This window comes from Parasteatoda tepidariorum, chromosome 8 (assembly GCF_043381705.1).
Source record: "Parasteatoda tepidariorum isolate YZ-2023 chromosome 8, CAS_Ptep_4.0, whole genome shotgun sequence".
Classification (NCBI taxonomy): Eukaryota; Metazoa; Arthropoda; class Arachnida; order Araneae; family Theridiidae; genus Parasteatoda; species Parasteatoda tepidariorum.
Window position 1 is genome coordinate 18,862,355 of NC_092211.1, and position 21,473 is coordinate 18,883,827.

Sequence of the window (21,473 nt, forward strand, 5' to 3'; positions counted from 1 at the left end):
TATGTACAATTCTAACTATTATTTTTTTCTGTTACAAATTTTAAAGACAATGAATCATAAAAACGCTATTTTGAACGAATTGTTAAAATAAATTCATTTTAAAATTTGGTGTTAACAAAAAATATTCTAAACTAATGTTTTTTTTTAATTAAATTAAAATTTTTGAGAAAAGATGTAAAAGAGTAGGAACAAGCTAAAAATAATTAAATTTAATTGCAGATTTCTTTCTGTAGTAAAATATGTTTTTTCCTGCTACTATTACAATTTTATAAGATAATCTCTTTTATAAACAGATTAATTTTTGCATCAGTTTACTCTTAGAGTAAACTGAAATCAAAGTCTAGGATGTTAAAATTAATTTTGATTTATAAATACAAATTTTTATGACTTTTTTCAAAATTTCTTAAACTAAACTAAATATATATATAACCATAATTGCTTAACCAAAACTATGAAATAGTTTCTGTAATTACCTATATATTTATGCATCTGATTAATGCTTAAGAAATATTTATGGTCATAAGGAAACTATAAAAAAAACTTTCTAAAATAGACATAATGAATATAAATATTTTCTTCAAAGTAAATATTTTTATATTGAATTAAATGTTAGTTTCTAATTATAAATATTAAGCTATTTCCTTAACTACTTGGTTTGAGGCAGCACAGCTAAGATACTGCTAAACTTGGAATAATTTCATTTCAATTCTGATTTGTACATAACGGAACATGAAGTCTGGTATATTTTAGGTTTTACCGGTAAAATCTATCTTTTACCATAGCGGCTTTGTAAAAGTCCAAAGTATGCTTCAATATGATTTCATTTCAGCTTTTTACCAATCCTTTGAGGTAAAGCCTAGGAGTTACCATGCCACTTTAGTAAATCCTAAATTGGGGGCTTTTACTGTAACGTACAAATAATAAAAAGAATATAAGCGAATTTGTGAAAACGTTTATTCTCTTCAAACAGGTTCAATCAAAAATCATGTTCGTTAGCTCTGGGGCAGATATGGCTAACAAAGGCCGAGAACTCTACAATCATTTCCAAGACCAAGGAACTCCAGTCATGATTGGCAAGTATCTTTAACCATATTTTGCTAAACTTAGCCATTTAACTCTTTACCCCAAATCCAGTTTGGTTTCAGTTCGTATTCCAACATGACTATGAAATTTAAGTAACTTTTTTTTAAACGAAATATTCTTTCACACCTTTATTAAAATAGTATGTTAAAAAAAAAATTCTTTATATACTAATATAAATTTTAATTAATTATTGAAACTTATTTTCAGTGTATTAATGACTTACTGCTAAAAGGTATATTTTAAAACAGTCAATATGGCTTTCAATAGGATTTTACTAGAATCTTATAATTTATGAAAGGCACAGTGGATATGGCTTCGAGCTGTTATTGTAAAGCACTGTGGGTTTGATCGTTGGTGGTGGCTTTAAACACACTCAATGAGGCTTTAAACACACTGAATGAAAAAGTGTTTGGGAAGTGAAGATGCCAGTGATCTGCTCATTACCGACACTATACTGTCGATCGGGGAAATTGTGGAGCCTTAACTTCTATGACCCTTTGTTTGAGAATGCTTTATTTTTAAAGATTTAAAAAAAATCTCAGCATCTGCAGATCATTTTTTTTTATATCTCAGATTTTAAAAAAAAGGAAAAGAAAGAAGAAAAAAAAGCCAACAAAATTTCTGAAAGGCGAAATAGAAAAATAATTTTAATTCCTGAATTTACTCAATTGCTATTTGTTTTGGTTCCTTAACAAAATTATTTGCCAATTCGCAGATATATGTGAAGAAGAAAAGAGATTATTTTGAAAAATTCCAAGTAATATTCTTTAATTCATTGGAATTTAATAAAATAAAAATTTTAAATACAAGAAAAATTTAACTTATTTAAGAAAATTTTTATTAATTTGTAATTTTGTAAACATTTAATTATAACAAAATAAATTTAATTACATTTGGGAATTCTTAAATTTTTAAAAACTCTAGTTGTTTGTAGACTGTGCAGGGAATTTTCCATTTTTTAAATCTAAATTATTCCATTCCATTCAATTAAACGTGTATAAAAATGTCAATTAAAATAACAAATTCTTAAAATTTTTTTTGTTTATAATTTTTATTTACCATATGCATGCTAATTTTAATACATATATACATATTATATTAAGCCTAATTTTTCAATAAAAGCTTGTCTGTGTTAGGGCAGACAGCTTTAAGTTTAGGAAGATACTGCTACCGTGATAATTTCTTTCTCGATTTTTGTAATGAATATTTTTTAAACTGCTGTTACTAAAAAAAAAGTATCTAACATTTAACTTACTAACTTTGCATACTAATTTATCTGATTTTTTATACATAGAAGGGGAAAGTTGAACAAGACAAAAGCTGTTTCATATACAAAATGGCCTAACTCTTTTATTTGAATGATAAATTAGCACCTCAGTTTTAAAAATAAATATTATTTAATAAAATAAAAAAAAAACTATATTTTAGAGGATAAATGAGTCATTTTTTGTTAGAATGCTTGTACTTGGTTTTATCTAATATAAGTATGAAAATTTAACTAAACAAAAATGAATACCAGAATTTAAATAAAATAAGTCAAAATAGAAAAGCGCTATAACCAGCGAAAACCAAAGTTATCTTAAGTAAGCAATTTAAATAAACATGTGAGAAATTAAAAAAAAATTTTTTTTAAAGATACACATGTTAGCATAAACAGTACTTCATCAGGGGACACACTGCCATGCTAACATGCCTTTCTGTAGTCAGTGGTTAAACCAAAAACTGACTGTGCCCCCCCCCCCAGATAAGAAAACAAAATAAGAATATAATACTATACCTGGTTTTATCTAATCTTATTTGGATAGAACTGGGTATGATTAAAAATTATGACAATAAATTATTTTTTGCTATTGTAATATTAATTTATAGCAACAAATTAATACTATTACCCATTCACACTAAAATAATTACAGGACTTTTTAATAAGAACAAAAGGAATAAAATTAGCAACATATCGTGAACTAAGTTGGTTGATCAGATTTAAGATCGGAAATCACAAATACAATTTATGTTCTGTAGTATTACAGGCTTTGTGTGCCCATCTTTTACAGGTGAGACGAATTATCTAACCTTCCAAGGACTTTGATTGGGAGCATTAAGAAGCATAGCTACTCGGTCATGTACGACTGGCAAGGTCTTGGTTTTATCTGACGCAATTTAACTGAAAACAAGCTTTGCATATTTCAAACTTGATGCAAAACTTTTTTCTAATAACGTAAAACATAATATAAATAATTTTATTTAATAACTAAATCAAGCATTATCAAAAGTTGAAATTAAGAAAAGTAAATCTTCGAGCAATTAGAAACTTAGAGCAAAAATCAAATTTTTCTATCAAAACACTAGCAATAACAAATTATAATGGCCTAGACGGTTATTTTATTTATCTCCAAACATGACATGTAACTAATTTCATGTGGTTTCTCATAGATAGTGGCATTTATCTATAATTAATAACATTTATCTATAAAGTGTGGGGTCCCTGTTTTATCCAACTTTCTTCTATAATATATAACATAAAAAATAATTAATTTTCAACATTTTAGGTGGTGGAGTATTAGCTCATACAATTCTTGGAGTGGATTTTAATCAAGACACAGGCGAGCTCAAATTTCTTATTTTAGATCCACATTATACAGGGAAGGAAGACCTTAACATCATTCTGAGCAAGGTAAATTATACATTACTCGAATCTAAATTACATTATTTGATTGGAAATTTTTTTTTGTTGAGATTACTAATTAATTATCATCTATGTATTAAAGATAAATTCAAAATACAAAATAAAATACAAAAAGAAATACAGGAGTTGGACAAAATAATGGAAACACTTCTATACTAATAAATTTCTTCTTATTTCTCAAGAAATACTTAAAGAATTATTATATAACTTCAAATGTGTTTAGATCTGGCGATTTCTCACACTTATTAATAAAGTTTTAAGCCTTTAGAGGCTTCAGGGACCGACAATAAATTACAAACAGAAAATAGTGTTTTTCAACACCCTATCCTAAAAGAAGTAGCAATAAATTTGTAACTTAAAACAATTATTTTAGTTAAAAGCAAAATTTCGTAAGCCTTTTTTTTAAAAAAAATTTTTTTTTCATGAAATTAAGCATTTATTACAAAATTTTTGTTTTAAAATTTGAAAAAAAAAAAATTGTGGAAAACTGCGTGATAAAAAGGAATTAAAGTAGTTCTTTTATACTGCACATACATGGAAAAAGGTTAAATTTTTATCTTCATAATTTTGTAGTGCATATTTTAAAACTTTAAAAAGTTTCAAGCAATTTTCTAAGTAGTTTTTAAAAGAAACTCAAAATGATGAAGGGGTTTTCTACAAATATTTTGTATCATTAGACAAAAATAATAAATGATAACTACAATAAACGTCTATACACCGAAATATGATTGTATAAAGAAAGAAAACATGCGAAAAGATAGTTTTATGGGGGATGATCCTAAACAATGCCAGCGTCATTTTAAATAAAACTTGTTTAATTTTACAAAATGAAATTTGCAGAAAATCCCTCAGTTTTGAGCTCTGTTTAGTCTAAAAAATCACAAAAACTACTTAGAAAATTGAATGAAACTATTTAAATGAGACTTTTTTCATCGGTTGTCAAATACGATTTGCCACAAAATAAAGAAAATTTTTTCTGTGCATGCATAGTATAAAAAAATATGCATATTTTGCGCAGTTTTAAACAAATTTTTCTCAAATTTTAAAACAACAATTTTGTAATTAGTTTTATGGAATATTTTTTAAGTTATAGCATGAAAATGTTTGACAAAAAAATTACTTTTTTATAAAAATGTCCATAAATATATAAGCTACGTTCCCAAAATTTTGTGCAACTATTGCATATAATAACCAAAATAATTGCAGAAGTTACAAATGTATTGCTACATTTTTTGACATATGGTGTTCCAAAACTTTATTTTTCATTTGGAATTTATTGTCGGTCCTTCAAACCTCTTAAAGCTTTCAACTTCATTGATAAGTATGAGAAAATCTCACAACAACAACACTTTTAAATTAGTAAAATGATTATCGAAGTATTTTTTTTGAGAAAGATCAAAAAATCTGTTAGCATATAAGTGTTGCCGTTATTTTGTCAAAACTGTGCAGAATAGATAAATTTCATGTTGGAAATTCTGAATTAAGAGTCAAAAATAATATGCTGGTAGAGAAAGCAAATTTTGTTTCACTCAGTTTGCTAAAAGTAGTTCACTTAGATATATTTAAATGGCAATTTTTGAAGGGTATTTCATAAGTTATGGAATTTTTAAATATGCAATAAATCAGCCAAGTTTAGGTGCCTCCATAATTTAGGAAAAATATTTAATTTCAGTTTTCTCATCTTATGTTCTTTATAATTACGTGATATATTATTCTACAGCTCATATTTTTATAGATTTTCAGAGAGAAAATGTCTAGCTTTATCAGGTTTAGGGAAATAGTGAGCAAAAACTAATTTAAACTCTCAATTTTTAAAGTATACTTATTCTTGATTTAATCCACAAACAATAGATTAAATAAAATTCAATGATAGTGATTCGCAAAATAAAGATATTTCTTAAAATTTAAATTATTTGTCTGAAAATGTTATTTGTATAAAGAAATTGCTTCAAAATTATAAGAAAAATATCTTAAAGTACTAGGGACTTTTCTGTACACCACATCCAGAAAAGAGGGAGCATTGGGACATTTCTGTCGATTGACTTTTTACTATCTTGACTGCTTAAAAAAAAAGAGTAAAAGTTAATTATTTTTTTCATTTTAATTGTTGGTTGGGAGCAATTATAGAAATTGCCCATTTATGTTATCTTTTAGCACATTAAAAACATTGTCTTTATTTCTGGTTTTCGTTTAAACTTTGAAATACAACCAATAACTCAGAATATTTAAGTTGAGTTATGACTCAGAGTATTTAAATTGCAATTCTTGGTGAGGTTCAAAATATACCGAATTCAAAATAAAACATCAATTTATTTGCACATGAGGCCATTTAACAGCCATACGTTTTAAAATTACTAATCGAAGCAAAACTATTTACTCATGTTACCCAATTATATACTTACTTATGTGCTAGGACTTATGAAACCTACAACTATGATAGGATTATTATGTACAGTGTGCAAAATAAAAAACGGACTACCTTGAATAACTTTCAATCTAATGATCAGATCTTGGCGTCTTAATAGTTTAAAGGGTAGTGACCTCAAATATGCTAATTATTTTGTGCAGACAATATTTTAAGTTACAAAATCAGACACAAAAATTTACTTCCTCTAATTAAACATACCTTTTTTTTTTTGGACTTGGATTTCTGACATCCAAAATACTAACCCCAATCTGGATAACATAGTCCCAAAAGTTTGGGCCCCCATTGTAAATTTTGCTTTTTGCATATTTCGACATATCTTGAAAACTTTTTAGACGAATTAAAAATTTTTTGCACACATTTACAAAATTTGTTTTTCCAAAAATACAGATTTATCCCATACAAAAAATAGCTTTTAGTAAATGTTTGTTATTTTATTCAATAATAGTCAAAAAAATTTTTTATTGTAAGGTATAAAACTTTTTGCATCATTTTGAAGAAGTTTACTTTACATGGCAAAATAAAAATTTTGAACAAAATTGGTCGAATAGTTCCTGAGAAATCTGATTTTTAAAAAAAATTATTATATTTAAAATTCAATTTCTCAGGAACTATTCGACTGATTTTAATCAAATTTTGTATTTTGTCATGTGAAATTACATTTTTTAAAATAATCAAATTTTTTTTTACTTAAAGTACTAATACTACTTGTACTATTAAAATTCAAAATTTTTTAGACTGTTATTAAATAAAATAACTAATATTTACTAAAAGCTATTTTCTGAATGGGATTATTATGGATAAACAAATATTAAGTAGTATGTAAAATTTTTTCAATTCTCTTAAAAGGTTCTAGAGATATGCAAAAAGTAAAATGAATATTAAGAGGTCCAAACTATTGGGACCATATTTCCAAGATTGTGGCTATCCTCTCTATTTAGGGGGTAAAAAATCCAAACCCGTCGAAAAAAAGGCATGTTCTTGTGTCTGATTTTGTAACTTAAAACATCATCTACACTAATTAAGTAGCATAATTGAAGTCATCCCTTTGAACTATTAAGATTCATTTTTAAAACATGAAGATTTAATCATTAGATCAAAAGTAATTTAGGAATGTCTGTTTTTTATTTTGTGCACTGTACTTAAGGAATTAGAAGTGTTCTAGTCTAATCTGGATACCATGTTTTCAACAGATTCATATTCTTGAGCTATATAGAGGTGGCTACAATTAAGAAAATATCAGCAGTAAGTCTATCAACAAAAAAAAATCTATAATTTTGCTTTTTGAGAATTCAATATACATCACTGGAATTATTAGCATAACTTATTTATCCAAAATAATTTTCTAAGAAAGAATACAAAAAACTTCCAATTTAAAATTATGTTAACCACTTTTTTAATCAGCATAATATTAATGAGTATCCTTAAATACCTACATGATTAAAGTATAGTTCCTTTTTTCTCACAGGGTTGGTGTGGATGGAAAAATACTGCATTTTGGGACCAAACAGCTTTTTACAATCTATGTTTACCACAGAGGCCAAAACAGATATAAAATATTGATTGTTCACTGTTAAAACAACAAAATTATTTATGGTTGTAAATATTTAAATTTTTATAATAAAAAATATGAACATCGATTGATTTACAAAGTGCTTTATTTATGCAGTTATGACATTTGGAAATTATGAAACGGACATATTATACAATCAAAAATCTCTCAATTTTTAAAATTACTGCATTAAATTTGATAGACATTAATGTGAGATAATATAATACAATCACAGTATTAGGAGAATAATTGAAATAAATTCTGATAAATTTCAATTTTTAAATACAATTTAATGACTTAGTCCATTGCAAATCACATTATTGGAACTATTAGCCTTCCTGCATCAGCTGTTGACCTTGGTGAAAATAAAGTGTGGAATAAAAATGTTACATTAAATAGATTAATACTGAAATAGTTATTCTATACATTCAGTTCTTTGAAAAAGGGAGATATAATCTACATATACTTTATAATCATTGTACAATTAACACAGCTTTCAATGTTGCATAAGATGGATACTTTTTTTAATGCAAATCAATGTCTAGAATTCAAATCTAAATTCAATTTTGGTGCCGAGAATTATGAAATCCTATGTAAGAACAAAATTATGAGGTTTTGAGTTTCCAAACCAGCTCAATTCATTTTCAGGTATTTTAAAGGAGAGGAATTTTTTTAAAGTATTTTTTATGGAGGTTGACTTTAAACTATGATCAACAATTAAAATTTCTCATCAGACATTTTTGAATATAAAGAAAAAAGGTTGTGGTTCATTAGTTTTAATAGAAAACCTAAATGGTATCTGCCAAATTTAGGATATAGGTTGAAAAAACTGGAATATTAAATAAAATTGGTTTTATCGCTATATTTTTCAGAAATAAAGCTCTGTTCACTAAAAAAAATAGGGGGAACACTTCCCTTTTTTTAAACATAACGCACGGATAAATGAATAGCTGAACAAAAACATTTTTCGTGGATAAATAATCTAAAATTAAAAATTTGAAAGAGATAAACTTTTTAGACAGCTAGAAAAAGTATTTTCAAGCAAAACGAAATGGATTGAGCTTGTTTGTAACCTAACATTCCATATATAGAAAGCATTTTATTCTTTCAAATTTTAAATAAGCAGGAAACTGATCACACATATACGTTCCTAAAATAAGCGCACCAAGATATTAAATTGCAGTCCTGTTATATTAGTCCACAAAACTTATGAGATACCTAATTCTATGAATATAAATGTACACTAGACTAATTTGTCAGTCGGAACAGAAGCACATTCACCTAAGAAGTAAAACTCGAAAAAGAAAAAAAAAATTCAATGAGGGAAAAAAATAACTCGCTACACACAGTTCTCCAAGAAAGTATGCACATGAAAGAACAAATAAGTTTTATCTTTACACACACAAAAATGTACAATGGTTTTTTGCATAGAGAACTTTCTTTTTTTAAATAAAATTAATTTATCAAGCTTAATATTGAAAAATACAACATAATATACAAAACGATGAGTATTTAAAAGTTTCAGGATAAAAGGGTACTGCAACATACCTTAATATATATATATAAAAAAATAAGCTGGTTTTTGTTTTTTCCACATTGCAAACGAAATACATATACAATAAACACAATCACGACCTTGCAGACACCTGCAACGCGGTCACATACGGCATAAAATGTCGATTACAGTTTATGGTTTCGGACCAGTTCATTGCAAAGCACACAAGGCCACACCCATACAAAAGAGCACTAAGTGCGGAACCACAGGACATCTTGCTCGGTTGGTTGGAGAGAGAGCTAAAAAATGGGTTATTTCTAAGAATCTTTTTTGGGTTCCTTTTCTTCACCTTCACTAAAATTTAACCAGCTTTGTTCCACAATGGTGGCGACCCTCTTCTCATATTCCCTACGATTTTCTTGATAAAGCTGAGCAGCTAGACTATTTGCAGGACTATTTGGATTTGGCTCATCAAGTAAAGACTGAAAAAGATAAAAGAATCTTGTCAATTACATAGATTGACTGAAAATGATTTCAAATAACAAAAATTTTGTAAAGCTGTAATGATTGAATACATGACTAGCATATACTGATTCCATATTTAGAGAGGCTTTCAAATTTGATGTGGAAACCGGGACCTTGTTTAATACAATGTTACTAATGTATTAGAATATAATATTTTTTTTCTTGATAAAAAAAAATCACTCTTTTGGTATTCAATTCCTTTATAAAAAAATTTTTCCGCTGGTTTAACAAAGGAAATTTTTTTGGAAACATGAAATAATAAAAAACAATTTTAAAATCAATGAATGCATGCTACACTATCAAGGATTCAAAATTATTAAAGGTCTTACAGTACGCAATTGTTTGAAGCAATAACCTAAATAATTAAACATAACTTAAAACACAAGACATCTAGCAAACACTAGTGATGTAACATACTACAAAATCTTTAAACTTTAATGTGTTGTTAAAAATGTAAACCAGTGTTTTAGAATTTAAAATCAGAGTTTCAAATATAAGAACAAAACATTTAGGAGAAATTTTTTTTTTTAAACATTATTTAAAGTTTAAAATCTAAACCAAACTTTTAATATATAAATTATGCTTTAAGTAGAATAAAATTAAACTTTTTAATCAATGCCTAAAACAAATACAATATACATGAATAATTTTTGAAATATCAAATTTTAATTTACAAAGTAAAAAAAAAATGGACAAAAAAAAATACCTGTATAGAGGTTAATATAGCAGATACATCATAAGTTGGACTCCATCGATTTTGAAGAATATCCAAACAGATACTACCATCGGCATACACTAAAACAAATGAAAAAAATTTTGAAATAATGCATCATTATGTATGATAACACTTATTTTGCTTATTGAATTAACACAAATAGAAACAAAATACTAGATATATTATAGCCCAATTAATTTAACTAGTCTAATCAAAACAATTTTTTAAAAACTCAATTTATAAATTCAACATGCGTTAACTACCTAAACTTATTTTTTATTATTTCATTGTAATACACATTTTATTAAAAGTTTTTCCTCAGTTTGAAGATTTATTTTAATAGAATGACATTCGAAAGACCAAATCTAGCATCAACATTAAACTGCATGATATTCTAGAATTAAAAGAAGAAGAAAAATCAAAATAGTGAACTTAAAATTTAAATCGAAAAGTTGCTTACGAATGTGGAATAGGGATTATGATTATTATGTAATGAAGATTAATCTTAGAATGTAATATCTTATCTCTTTCAAAAAATATGACAAGATTTGATCAACCTTATGCTAGAATGAAAAACTATTTTTTATCATAAATGATTAGTAATAAAAAACTTTTTTTTAAAACAATGCAAAAATAGTAATAAAAAAAACTTCAGTGAAAACACCATTAAAAATTACTGTCAGCAAATTCTATTGCTATGCATATCAATTTAAAATGTGCTGTATCATTAAAATTGCTTTAAGTTATAATATTTAAAACCTTTTTTAAAGTAACACACAGATCAAAAGTGGGCAAATTGAAAAAATTTTTAGTCACATTCCTCCTCAACCTTAGGTAACTAAAATTTTTTTAAATGGATTCTAGACCAGGATTTCTTTAACTTTTTGGTTTGAGGACCCCATAAACATTGTGCATATCCAACAAAAGTATGAGTAAGTGTGAACTGTCAGTTTCTTCCCTTGTACTGTAATATACTATTAGAGTTTTAGGTCATTAACTTTAAATTTTAAGACATAGAACACTGAAAATTTTAAAAGATAACTTAAAAATATAATATAAAAAAATTCATTTACATGGAAAAATCTAAACATTAACTCTAGTCTGTCCTTTAATAATATCCACTTGAAAAGTCACAACTGAAAATATCCACTCAAATCTAACAGTATGGTATGTGAGGATTTGATTGACAGTTTGGTTTCGTGGTGATTAAAGATGAAAATGAGGATGTCTTACACAAATATGTCTTGCAAAAGATAAACACTTATAGTAGGGATGCACAACCTGCTAGAGGTGTGAGCATTTTATGAACACAAGTAAAAAAAAATATTACTAAAAAAAAATATATTGAACAATTGCCTATTTGAGTATCTCTTCTTGAACTCAATTTGCACAAATTCTATGTTGTTTCTAGTGGAGCGCTTTTACAGTGGTTGTTGCAACGAAATTCCACATGCTTTTTAAAAAACCAAATATTTTAATGTGATATTATTAAGTTTAAAAGCTATATTTAACATTTTTCTGTTAATATAAATAAACACATGGAGAGAAAGATAGAAGTTATAGTAACAACTTTGCTAGAAATGTGTTGTAAATTATGCACTGCCATTTAATGTAAATAATTATGAAATATTGTTAAATCTAACAATCTTTCATAAAAATACAATAGTTCATTGAAAAAAAAGTTATTTTTACCATTAGGGTGAAACATCTTCGACACGAATCTAACTGTTGGTGGTTTATTAGGATATTCTTCCGTAAACTCTAACGTCAATTTAAAAGTTCCATCTTCAAATGGGGTATCATGAGGGCTAGTCAAAGTAAACATTTATATTAGAATTTATCAATCTTTAACTACATAACAATAAATACTTCATCAGAAATAATAATATAAAGAATGCGAAATGAATGGAATTTGTGACAAACACTTATTAACCAACTAATTTTTTTAAGATCTTAAATCAAAGAATACTCAGAAATGCTGCTCGATAATAAATTAACAATAAAAGTGTTGTAATCCTTTAGCCGTTCCGCTACTTTGGCAAATTATTTGCAGAGCAGTTTTTCATTTTATAACCATAAAAAGAAAACTGGTTCTTTGTGCAGGAAAGAAATCAGGAATGTATTAAGAGAGATAAACTGTTTAGCAGGTTTTGATTGTTTTACATACAAGTATACAAAATAAATTTTTCTCAAATTACTACAACTATTTACAGGTTTTGGGCGCTTGGGTTTTACTGTCCTAAACTGCCCTAAAGTGTCCAAAACCTTAAACATTGGTCAAAAGTAAAAATTTTACATGTGTAACCATTGTACACATAATAATTACATACATTAATAGATATGACACTTTTTATACAACTTGCTTTAACTTATTCAAGGAAAATATATAATATGATAGGAAAAGATGTATAACTTTTGAAGCTCCACAGTTCATTGAACAACAAAAGTTAATACCTTATACTTTAACTAAACAATAATAAACTAATAAAACAAAAACTTGTTTTCATTTTGTTTCTTGTTCAAAAATTAAAATTTTATTTTTCACAATATTTTTTGAAAATTGAGACATAATTTGAGTAAATAGGTTTTGGACAGGACGGTTCGAACCCTGGTTTAAACCATGGATTAATCCATTCTGTCCTAAACCTTGTCATCTCAGACTATTTATACATCAGAGTTGGCATGATTAGGTCTGATGATTTAAATCATTTCATTTTTTTTTAAAATTGATTTAATTCAACTATAATTTTTTTAAAAAGAAAGTTCATCATCATTTTTTTATAGAGTTCTGCTCAGGTTAGTCACATTTCTAAAAACCAATCAAAATAAATATATGTAATGAAATATTTTTATATTATTTTAAGCTCATACATTTTAAGAAACAAAACTGATTACTATGACGAATTACAATTTATTTTATGCCTTTAAAATGATTAGTTTTTTTTTAGTTTTTTATTTAAAGCCTTTAATTGTTGCTGTATTTTACCTCGAGTGAAATTTTAAAGCCTAACATAATGGTAAACGGGGGTGATTGTGAGCCCAACTTAAAAATCCTGAAAATTTCTTGAGTAAAATCTTTAATGACGCATTTCAAAAAATTAACGTCTTCATAAATTTAAGTCATCGATATTTTCAAAACATGAAATTCTAAATAAATTATAAGCAGCATAATTTAAATAAATAATTATGTATAAGTTTATTTCTATCTCTAATCACATTTATTATTCTACCAGAAAAAATATTTTTTACAAATGAAAAATTTGACTATAAATTCTATTTCTAATATTTCTAATTAAAATATACAAGAATATACATAAATGTAATCTATTATTTCATGAAACTTCTGGACCTTGGATTTCCGGAAACTTCCGGATCGCAATTAGCAAAAAATCCGTAATTTTTCCGGAGCACCATCATCTCAGGACAAAGAAAGTTTTCCAAGAATTTTTTCCCCTGGTCAACTTACATGCATATAGATATATAAACAAGTGGTCAAGTTACAAGGTTTCCCCATCCCCACATATAATAAAGGTATATTGAATTGTTGATAATAGAGGTCAATTTAGGGTGGTAAATTTAACAGGTTTGATTGTATTGGGTTGAAAGAAAACTAAACTATATAGACATAAATATAGAGCATAATCAATAAGCTCTAAGCTAAAGTTCATTAATTCAAAATAACAATTACTTTCAATAATTGAATTAAATTATTTTAACTTAAATATGAACTATTAATAATAATTCACTTTATAACAAAAACTAGATTTAATGCAAATAATCACTGTTTTATAAATATTAAATCCTTCGACTATTTCAATTTCTTCGAATTATTCGAGAAATTCTTTAAACAATTGCACAGCTCGATATTTCGGAATGCAAGATAAAATTCCAAAACAAAAATTTCAGTACTGAAATTACATTTTACAAAAAACGATCAATAATAACCTTAGTTGATGTTTAGCGTTTATTGTATTCATTAGATGCAATATCATTTTTAACCAAAATTATGTAACTTTTTTTTTCTTCCTTCAATTCAAATCATTTTATTAAGCAGACATGAACATAAGTTACATCATACGGGAGAGAAAAGAAGGTCTAAGAAGGGGGAGAAAAGATTCGAAATGCCACTATCAACGACCTTTAGAGGTTTGATTTAAATCGTAAAGTAGATTTTTAGTAAAGAGAGAAAGGAAAGGGCATGATGCCAAAAACGCAACCTAGCAAGGTTAAGATCAGAATCTTTATCATTCAACAAGAAAAAGACTAAACACTGACGCAACCTCGCACGCAAACTTGGAGTGAAAATATTGTGCGAAGGGATTTGAAACAAAACAAAGGCAAGTGGAACTAAATTTCTTTTTTTTTCAAAGAACCCAAATGAGGGGAAGGACACATTACGTAATGACATCGGGTGTAACGAAGGACTTAGAACAACTACGTAATACGAGTCATAAATTAGCGAGCTGTATTGATTTAAACTTGAAAAAAACATATCATACACCAACGCATGTTTCGTTAAAAAAAAAAAAAAAAATTCAGCAACCAATAAGGCAAGACAAATAATTATTTTTCGTAAAAAGAATCATCAAACAGAAAACAAATATTTTAAATGTAAAATAAAACGATGTAAACAACCTTTTTTTTTTGTCTACATAAATTTTTTTCTCCTTCTTAAAATTACTAGCGAGCACCGTCATGTTAAAATTCTTTTTTTTTTAATTTTATAACCGTCTACTAATACTTACCGTAGCCTTGTAATTTTGAACTCAATTCAGAAGACAGGGGAACTCCTGGATCAAGTATAAGGAGATATTTGCCTGCATGGACTTCTTTTTGATGGAACTAACCCGCATTTGCGTTACATGGAGAGGAAAACTTCACACGGTTAGCCCAACTGCAAGAGGACTCTAACCCACGATTCGTCTACCACTGAGGATATTTTATGTTAGCGCTGCGGTCAGTGCAAGCCGAGTGCGGAATTAGTATCAATAAGCCTTCGCTAGGATTCGAACCCCGTTCACCTCATTGGAAGGCGAGCACTCTATCTCCTGAGCCACTACGGCTCATGTTAAAAGATTATCTACTCTATGATGTAACACTTCTAAATTAATGATTATTTTTATTCGCCATCATTAGAATCACGAAGCAGGTGTTGTACATATTTCTAATAAAGAAATAAAAAAAAGGGGGAATATTCCATACTTTAAAAATAGAGAAAGCTTTAATAATAACCCAAAAATCTCACTTAAATGCTAAATTATTACTTTTGAAGCGATTTTCAAAAAAATAAAACAATTCCGCTTATATAGTGATTAAAAGTGAAAGTCTAAATTTACACACAAGATTGAGAAAGGTTAAAAAATAAAGGGGTCCTCCAAGTATCCTTAATTTTTATTTAACATAAAAATGTTAGATAGAAGCTGGATTTAAAACTTTTAAATAACAATACCTATTATATATCATAAATTTAAACTTAAGTTCTTGTTTCATAAAAATTTGTAAAACGTTAATTCTGTAACCAAAATTCATAGCAATTCGCATTCAAACAGCCATTAGTTAAATATAAAAGAGATTTGGAATTATGATATTTATAATTATTTGCTACATTATTATATAAATAATATATTTGTCCTACGTTGAAACTTGTGAGATGAACCCTAAATGAAGTTATAATGTCTTCGATGCGATTTAACAAAATTTAAAGATATACAGAAAAATCATCTTGGGCGAAAATCAACCCGATCGAAATCTCATAGATTCGTGAGCTTGGCAAATACAGATGATTTATGAGCGTCGCAAAAACGGTATTTGTAAAAAATATTCTAAAAATAATTCGCGAATACTGTGTTTTACGATAAACATTGAACAGACAACAATTATAGACAATGATAATACCGAGATCATTATTAGCAACGATAAATATCGAATACGATGCTATCGTGTAATAAAGTATTATATTCTATGTTGCATAACGATTATGCACATAAATGTAAAAATAATGTAAATTGATTAAATTTTGCAAAACATTCTGATATATCGCGAGTTAGATATCTTCCTACCGATATATCGCGATATTAAAATTCTGATAAATCACCTAGACTTAACTTTGACGCAAACGATTGACTATAGATACCAGTCGTCTCCATAAGAAGTAAGGGCATTAAACAAATCACCATTTTCACCAACCTTTGGCTTATTTAGATTTCAAAAAATGAATTTTTTTTTCGGAAATAATTTTTTCCCCACTAATTGTATCAAATGAAAAATTGAAAAGGAAAAAAAAATGCATAAAAACTTCGCTGACAACGACCTAGTTTCGTGTTTTCAAGCATTACATAACTGAATAAATATAGCTTACATATCGGGATACCAAGACCTAATTCCCTTCTCTTAGTTTAATAGAACACTATCATAAATATGAAGCAAAGCAATAAAACTTCGCACAAAGATAAAAACAGCGAATTAAATGTCAATGAAACATCGAATAAAACGCAGTGTCATTCGAAGAAGAGGTGATGAGAAAAAATAACATTGCACAAGGCAATTTCGACGACCCTTACTATTTTTATCTTCATAAATTGCAAAATAAAGCGCCGCGAGGAGAAACTGCTGCTTAAAAATACCCCAAGATAAAAAAAGGGGACAGTTTATCCAAGAAATGAAAATATTTTTCACTTTAGAAACCACTTATGAAGAAAAAAATAAAACGAACGTGGGAGAAAACAACAAAAGATACTATTAAGGCTGTTTAAACTGCAGGAAAAAAATAGAATGCCTACAATTTTTTTTTATACGTTAAAGAAAATATATAATTTTCTCTATAATTAAAGCGTTACTTTGTTCATTATTTTTTTAAAAAAAAAAGCTGATTTTCATTTAACTAGGGTATATAAATTCCAAAAACTTGCATATAAATATAATTCTAATAATCTTCACAAATTTTTAATTAACAAATAAGAATGGAACACCTTGATTAAATTTTGATCTATTAATTGGATTTTCAGGTACTAGGACTCAAACTTAGTGATTCATGGAAGTGACTTCAAATATGCTAATTAATTAGTGCAGACGATATTTTAAGTAACAAATTCAGAGACAAGACCATAATGTCTCTGAATAAACATTCAACGGAATTGGATTACTAACCTCAAATTATGAGAGAGGAGAGCTGTCGAAAGTTAGAACATCTTAATGTTAATTGTACTTTTTGAGTAATTCATCATATCTCGAGGATTTTTTAAGCGAATTGAAAATTTTTTGCAAGCAATTATAAAATTATTTTAAATAAAGATAATTCCACCAAAAGTTTTTTATAATAATTATTTATTATTTTATTTAATAACAGTAGAAAAATGTTTAAATTGTAATGCATACAAATTTTTACATAATTTTAAAGAAAGCAATTTAAAATGCGGGGCTGCCAACTTTCTAAGTTTTTTGTGAAATTTTTTTCTAGTGGTAGCTAAATCTGTGTTTTAAGTAAGGGTGCACAACCTGTGGCCCACGAGAGCTTTTGAAATCAATGATTATTATTATTTATTTATTTGAAAAATAAAAAAATATCGAAAATTTTGGAATCGCACATCTGAGTCATCACTTTTTGATGACAGTTTGAACAAATTCTATTGTAAATCTGTTGTTTCTCGATCGCTTTTTCAACGGTTATTGCTATGAAATTCCACAAGATTTTAAAAAATCGAATAATTTTAATAAGACATTACGAGGCACGAATTTTGAATTTGAGTAATCACTTTTCAACTTGCTTTATTTTTGTCGATTAAATCGGAAATTTTAACTGATGCTTCAATAGCTTTTTCCTCTTTTTTTCTTCCCATTTATAACTACCAATTTCCACGTGGTTTTTAAAATCCTGATGCATTTTTTTTTTAATGAAATAACTACTCGTTTGTTACATATCGCACATTTAATTGATCACTTTTTGACGTGCTTTAATTCGTGCCAATTTCATCGTAAATCTGAATGATTTTTTTTAAATGGTAGTTATTGCGACGCTTTTTCACGTGTTTTTGAATTTCCCGTATTTTTACGACGATATAATGACGACACGTGAGTTTCAAATCGCACATTTAAATTATCAATTTTTGCCGATTGCATTGCAAATCCAAGTTATATTTCAATAATTTATTCAGCAGTTTTTGCGATGCATTCGCTTGTGGTTTTACAAATCCCGATTTTCGTTATGACATGCGAATTTTATATCACGCATTTAAATAATTACTTTTTTTTTGTTGCTATTATCGCAATATTTTTCCACGTGATTTTGACGATTATGTTGCTTTAACTACGATGTTATTACGACACGCGAATTTCTAATAGCGCTTTTAAAAAATCACTTTTTGATACTATTTATTTCCACATGTTGTATCGTAAACATGTTATCTTTCCGTCGTCTTGTGGCAATTAGCGCAATACATTTCTACGTCGTATTTAGAATCCAGATATTTTAATGCAATATTATTACAACCCGAAAAATTTGAAAGCTGAAGGAAAAATTGAATTTTTAAACTGCTCACTGTTTGTAATTTAAACTTTTTGTAGCTTAGGTAAATAAATAAATAAATAAAAAAGCGAAAAAGTTTCCTATTCAAAATTTATAAAACTTTTAATAATTCCAGGAATAGATATAATATCTGAAGTATAATACCAAATAAATATTGAATNTAAATGTTTGTTTACGTTATTAACGCATGCGCAATGAGAGATAATGTCTGCGTTGGACCGACTGCTCACGCTGAATTTTTATGGCGTCAGCTCTACGTCAATTTTCCGCTGACGCCCAGATAAAGCGTTAGTTCTAAGAAACCAGGTCTTGAGCTAACAAACCAGTATTTTGTTGGCGTCAACGGGACGTTGACGTCCCGCTGACGCCCAGATAAGGCGCTTGTCCTAAGAAACCAGACCTTTAGGTAAATAAATAAATAAAAAAAAGAAGAAAAAAAGGAAAAAGTTTCCTATTCAAAATTTATAAAACTTTTAATAATTACAGGAATAGATATAATATCTGAAGTATAATACCAAATAAATATTGAATATTATTTTATATTAAAATGGTTTTGTTTTGAGTTTTGTTTAAAACCTTATAAATTTTTTTAAAAAGGATTTTTACAATTTCATTCCGTGAGTTATTTTTTTCCCTTTTTGATAAGTCAATTATTGATAGAAATAGAAATTTTTTAGAAAAAGTATTAGTTTTTTCATTTTTAAATAAATCCGAACAATTAAAAGAATTCATTTTTCTGAAAATATGTTACTCATTTTTTTGATAAAAAAAATAATTAGTGCTTAGAACACTTATGTTTATATAAAAATTATATTTGCCACTCACATGACTAAATATGTGTGCGGCCGTAAGGTGAAGGTTTTAATGTGTAAGGTGAAGGTTTTAAAATGTATCAAGATTACCAAAAATTCTAAAAGGCTTAGTTTTTTGTTGTCCATCAATCACTATAAAATATTTCGCAAAAAGCATAGTAGTTGGCAGCCTCGTAAATGGCAAAATATTAAATTAGAAGGGGAAAAAAAAAAAAAACGACCGGATAGTTCCTAAGAAATCAAATTTTAAATATCCAACTACAATAATTCAATTAAAAAAAAAATTTCCAAGCCAGAGAGAAAAAGAAAAATTATGTACCATATCAGGGCATGAAATTTCAGCTATCAAAAATACTCAAACCAAAATTTTTGCTCGCCATTATTTAACAATCATGAAAAATATGAACAATTTTTAAAATATGAACAGATGTAGTATGTAAAGAATCTTTTGGTTAAACCACATCGTTATTAAATGCTTAAAATAGAACTTTACTAGCATATTTTTATAGTTCTAAAATTCATTTAAACTTTGCAATTATTGAATGATTTCAAGTTCTTTAATTATTCAAATCAAAATTGAAACCAAATTAATTGTGCTAAAAATTAATACTTCTACAAGGAGTAAGAATACTTCAGTAAATTATAAAAAAAGGAATTTCATGTTTTAAAAAGGAAGATAGCACATTCCATTCAAAAATAAAATAATAAATGGTTATAAAACAGATTAAGAGCAGACTTACAATTAAAACTAAAATATAAATGAAGAATGATCAATTTTTCCAAATGAAATTATACAATGAAAAAAGAACTTACAAAAACATTTAAAAAATTGTCTTCCTTCCATTAATTTTTTTTTTGATACATATTATTGTTCTTTATAATTATTTTAATTTGTTATTATTGGTGTGATTTTCCTTTTTGTAATTTAAATAATTCTAAAAAAATATAGATTGATCACAAGTAAGTTAACATAAAATCTATATATATATTTCTCTTACACGGCGATAAAAAAAAGCCTCATTACAACTCTCGGAATGGCAACGCTAGAAAATCAACCAATGATTGCCGCTAAAAATGTCACATGCCAAATCTAGGATTGGTGGCTCAACATATAGCGCTTCAAAAAACGGAAACGGAAATAACCAGAGTGTAAAATATTATGTGCTTATGCGCATCGTATTTTTTGTTATATAATTTTTTCATTATATATCAGTTTATAGGTGGTAACGAGAAGAGTTTTGTGATTGCTATGGTGACTAATTAGAATGTAAATTGTCTTTTTGAGTGAGTGTGAGATTTGTTTTTTGGAACTGCGATGCTGAAATTTTATTGTTTAGTTAATAAACCTTCCTTTTATATTAAACGTGATAGTAGTTTCCTTAATTATTTGATTCGAAGTCCTTGGAGTTTTATTTGAGGTCAGTTTATTTTGTATTTTTTGACAAGAGAGAGCATTCTCACCAAACGAGATTTCTTCCGAAATTCAATGTTTTGTTTATGCAGGGTTTTTCCATTGCAATTTCTCTTATTTAAATTTTTAATAGACTTAATTATAGCCAAAATTTTAACCTTTTTAAAGAGATATCAGTTTTAGAAATTTTATCTTAAGATTTTATACTATAGCACATTTCTAATAGGTTTAACGAATTACATGTCATTTAT

General features: G+C 27.1%; 2 protein-coding genes across 4 annotated transcripts in view; one reads left to right on the top strand and one right to left on the bottom strand.

Annotated features, from left to right (window-relative positions):
• The window catches only part of LOC107449257 (UFM1 specific peptidase 2), a 27,169-nt gene extending 19,334 nt beyond the window's left edge, over positions 1-7,835 (top strand). The window contains exons 11-13 of one of the 2 annotated variants that reach the window (XM_021148653.3): positions 971-1,073; positions 3,630-3,754; positions 7,660-7,835. In XM_021148653.3, coding sequence (XP_021004312.2) covers positions 971-1,073; positions 3,630-3,754; positions 7,660-7,746 — 315 coding nt within the window. In that variant the 3' untranslated portion in view covers positions 7,747-7,835. Of the gene's footprint in view, positions 1-970; positions 1,074-3,629; positions 3,755-7,384; positions 7,439-7,659 lie in introns of those variants that run through there. The other variant, XM_071184403.1, reaches the window with a different exon arrangement.
• The window catches only part of LOC107449258 (ubiquitin conjugating enzyme 6), a 27,160-nt gene continuing 13,518 nt past the window's right edge, over positions 7,832-21,473 (bottom strand). For both annotated transcript variants that reach the window (XM_043046634.2, XM_016064747.3), the window contains 3 exons: positions 12,171-12,286; positions 10,470-10,558; positions 7,832-9,720 (listed from right to left, as the gene is read on the bottom strand). In XM_043046634.2, the coding sequence (XP_042902568.1) occupies positions 9,556-9,720; positions 10,470-10,558; positions 12,171-12,286 (370 nt within the window). In that variant the 3' untranslated portion in view covers positions 7,832-9,555. The remainder of the gene's footprint in view (positions 9,721-10,469; positions 10,559-12,170; positions 12,287-21,473) is intronic.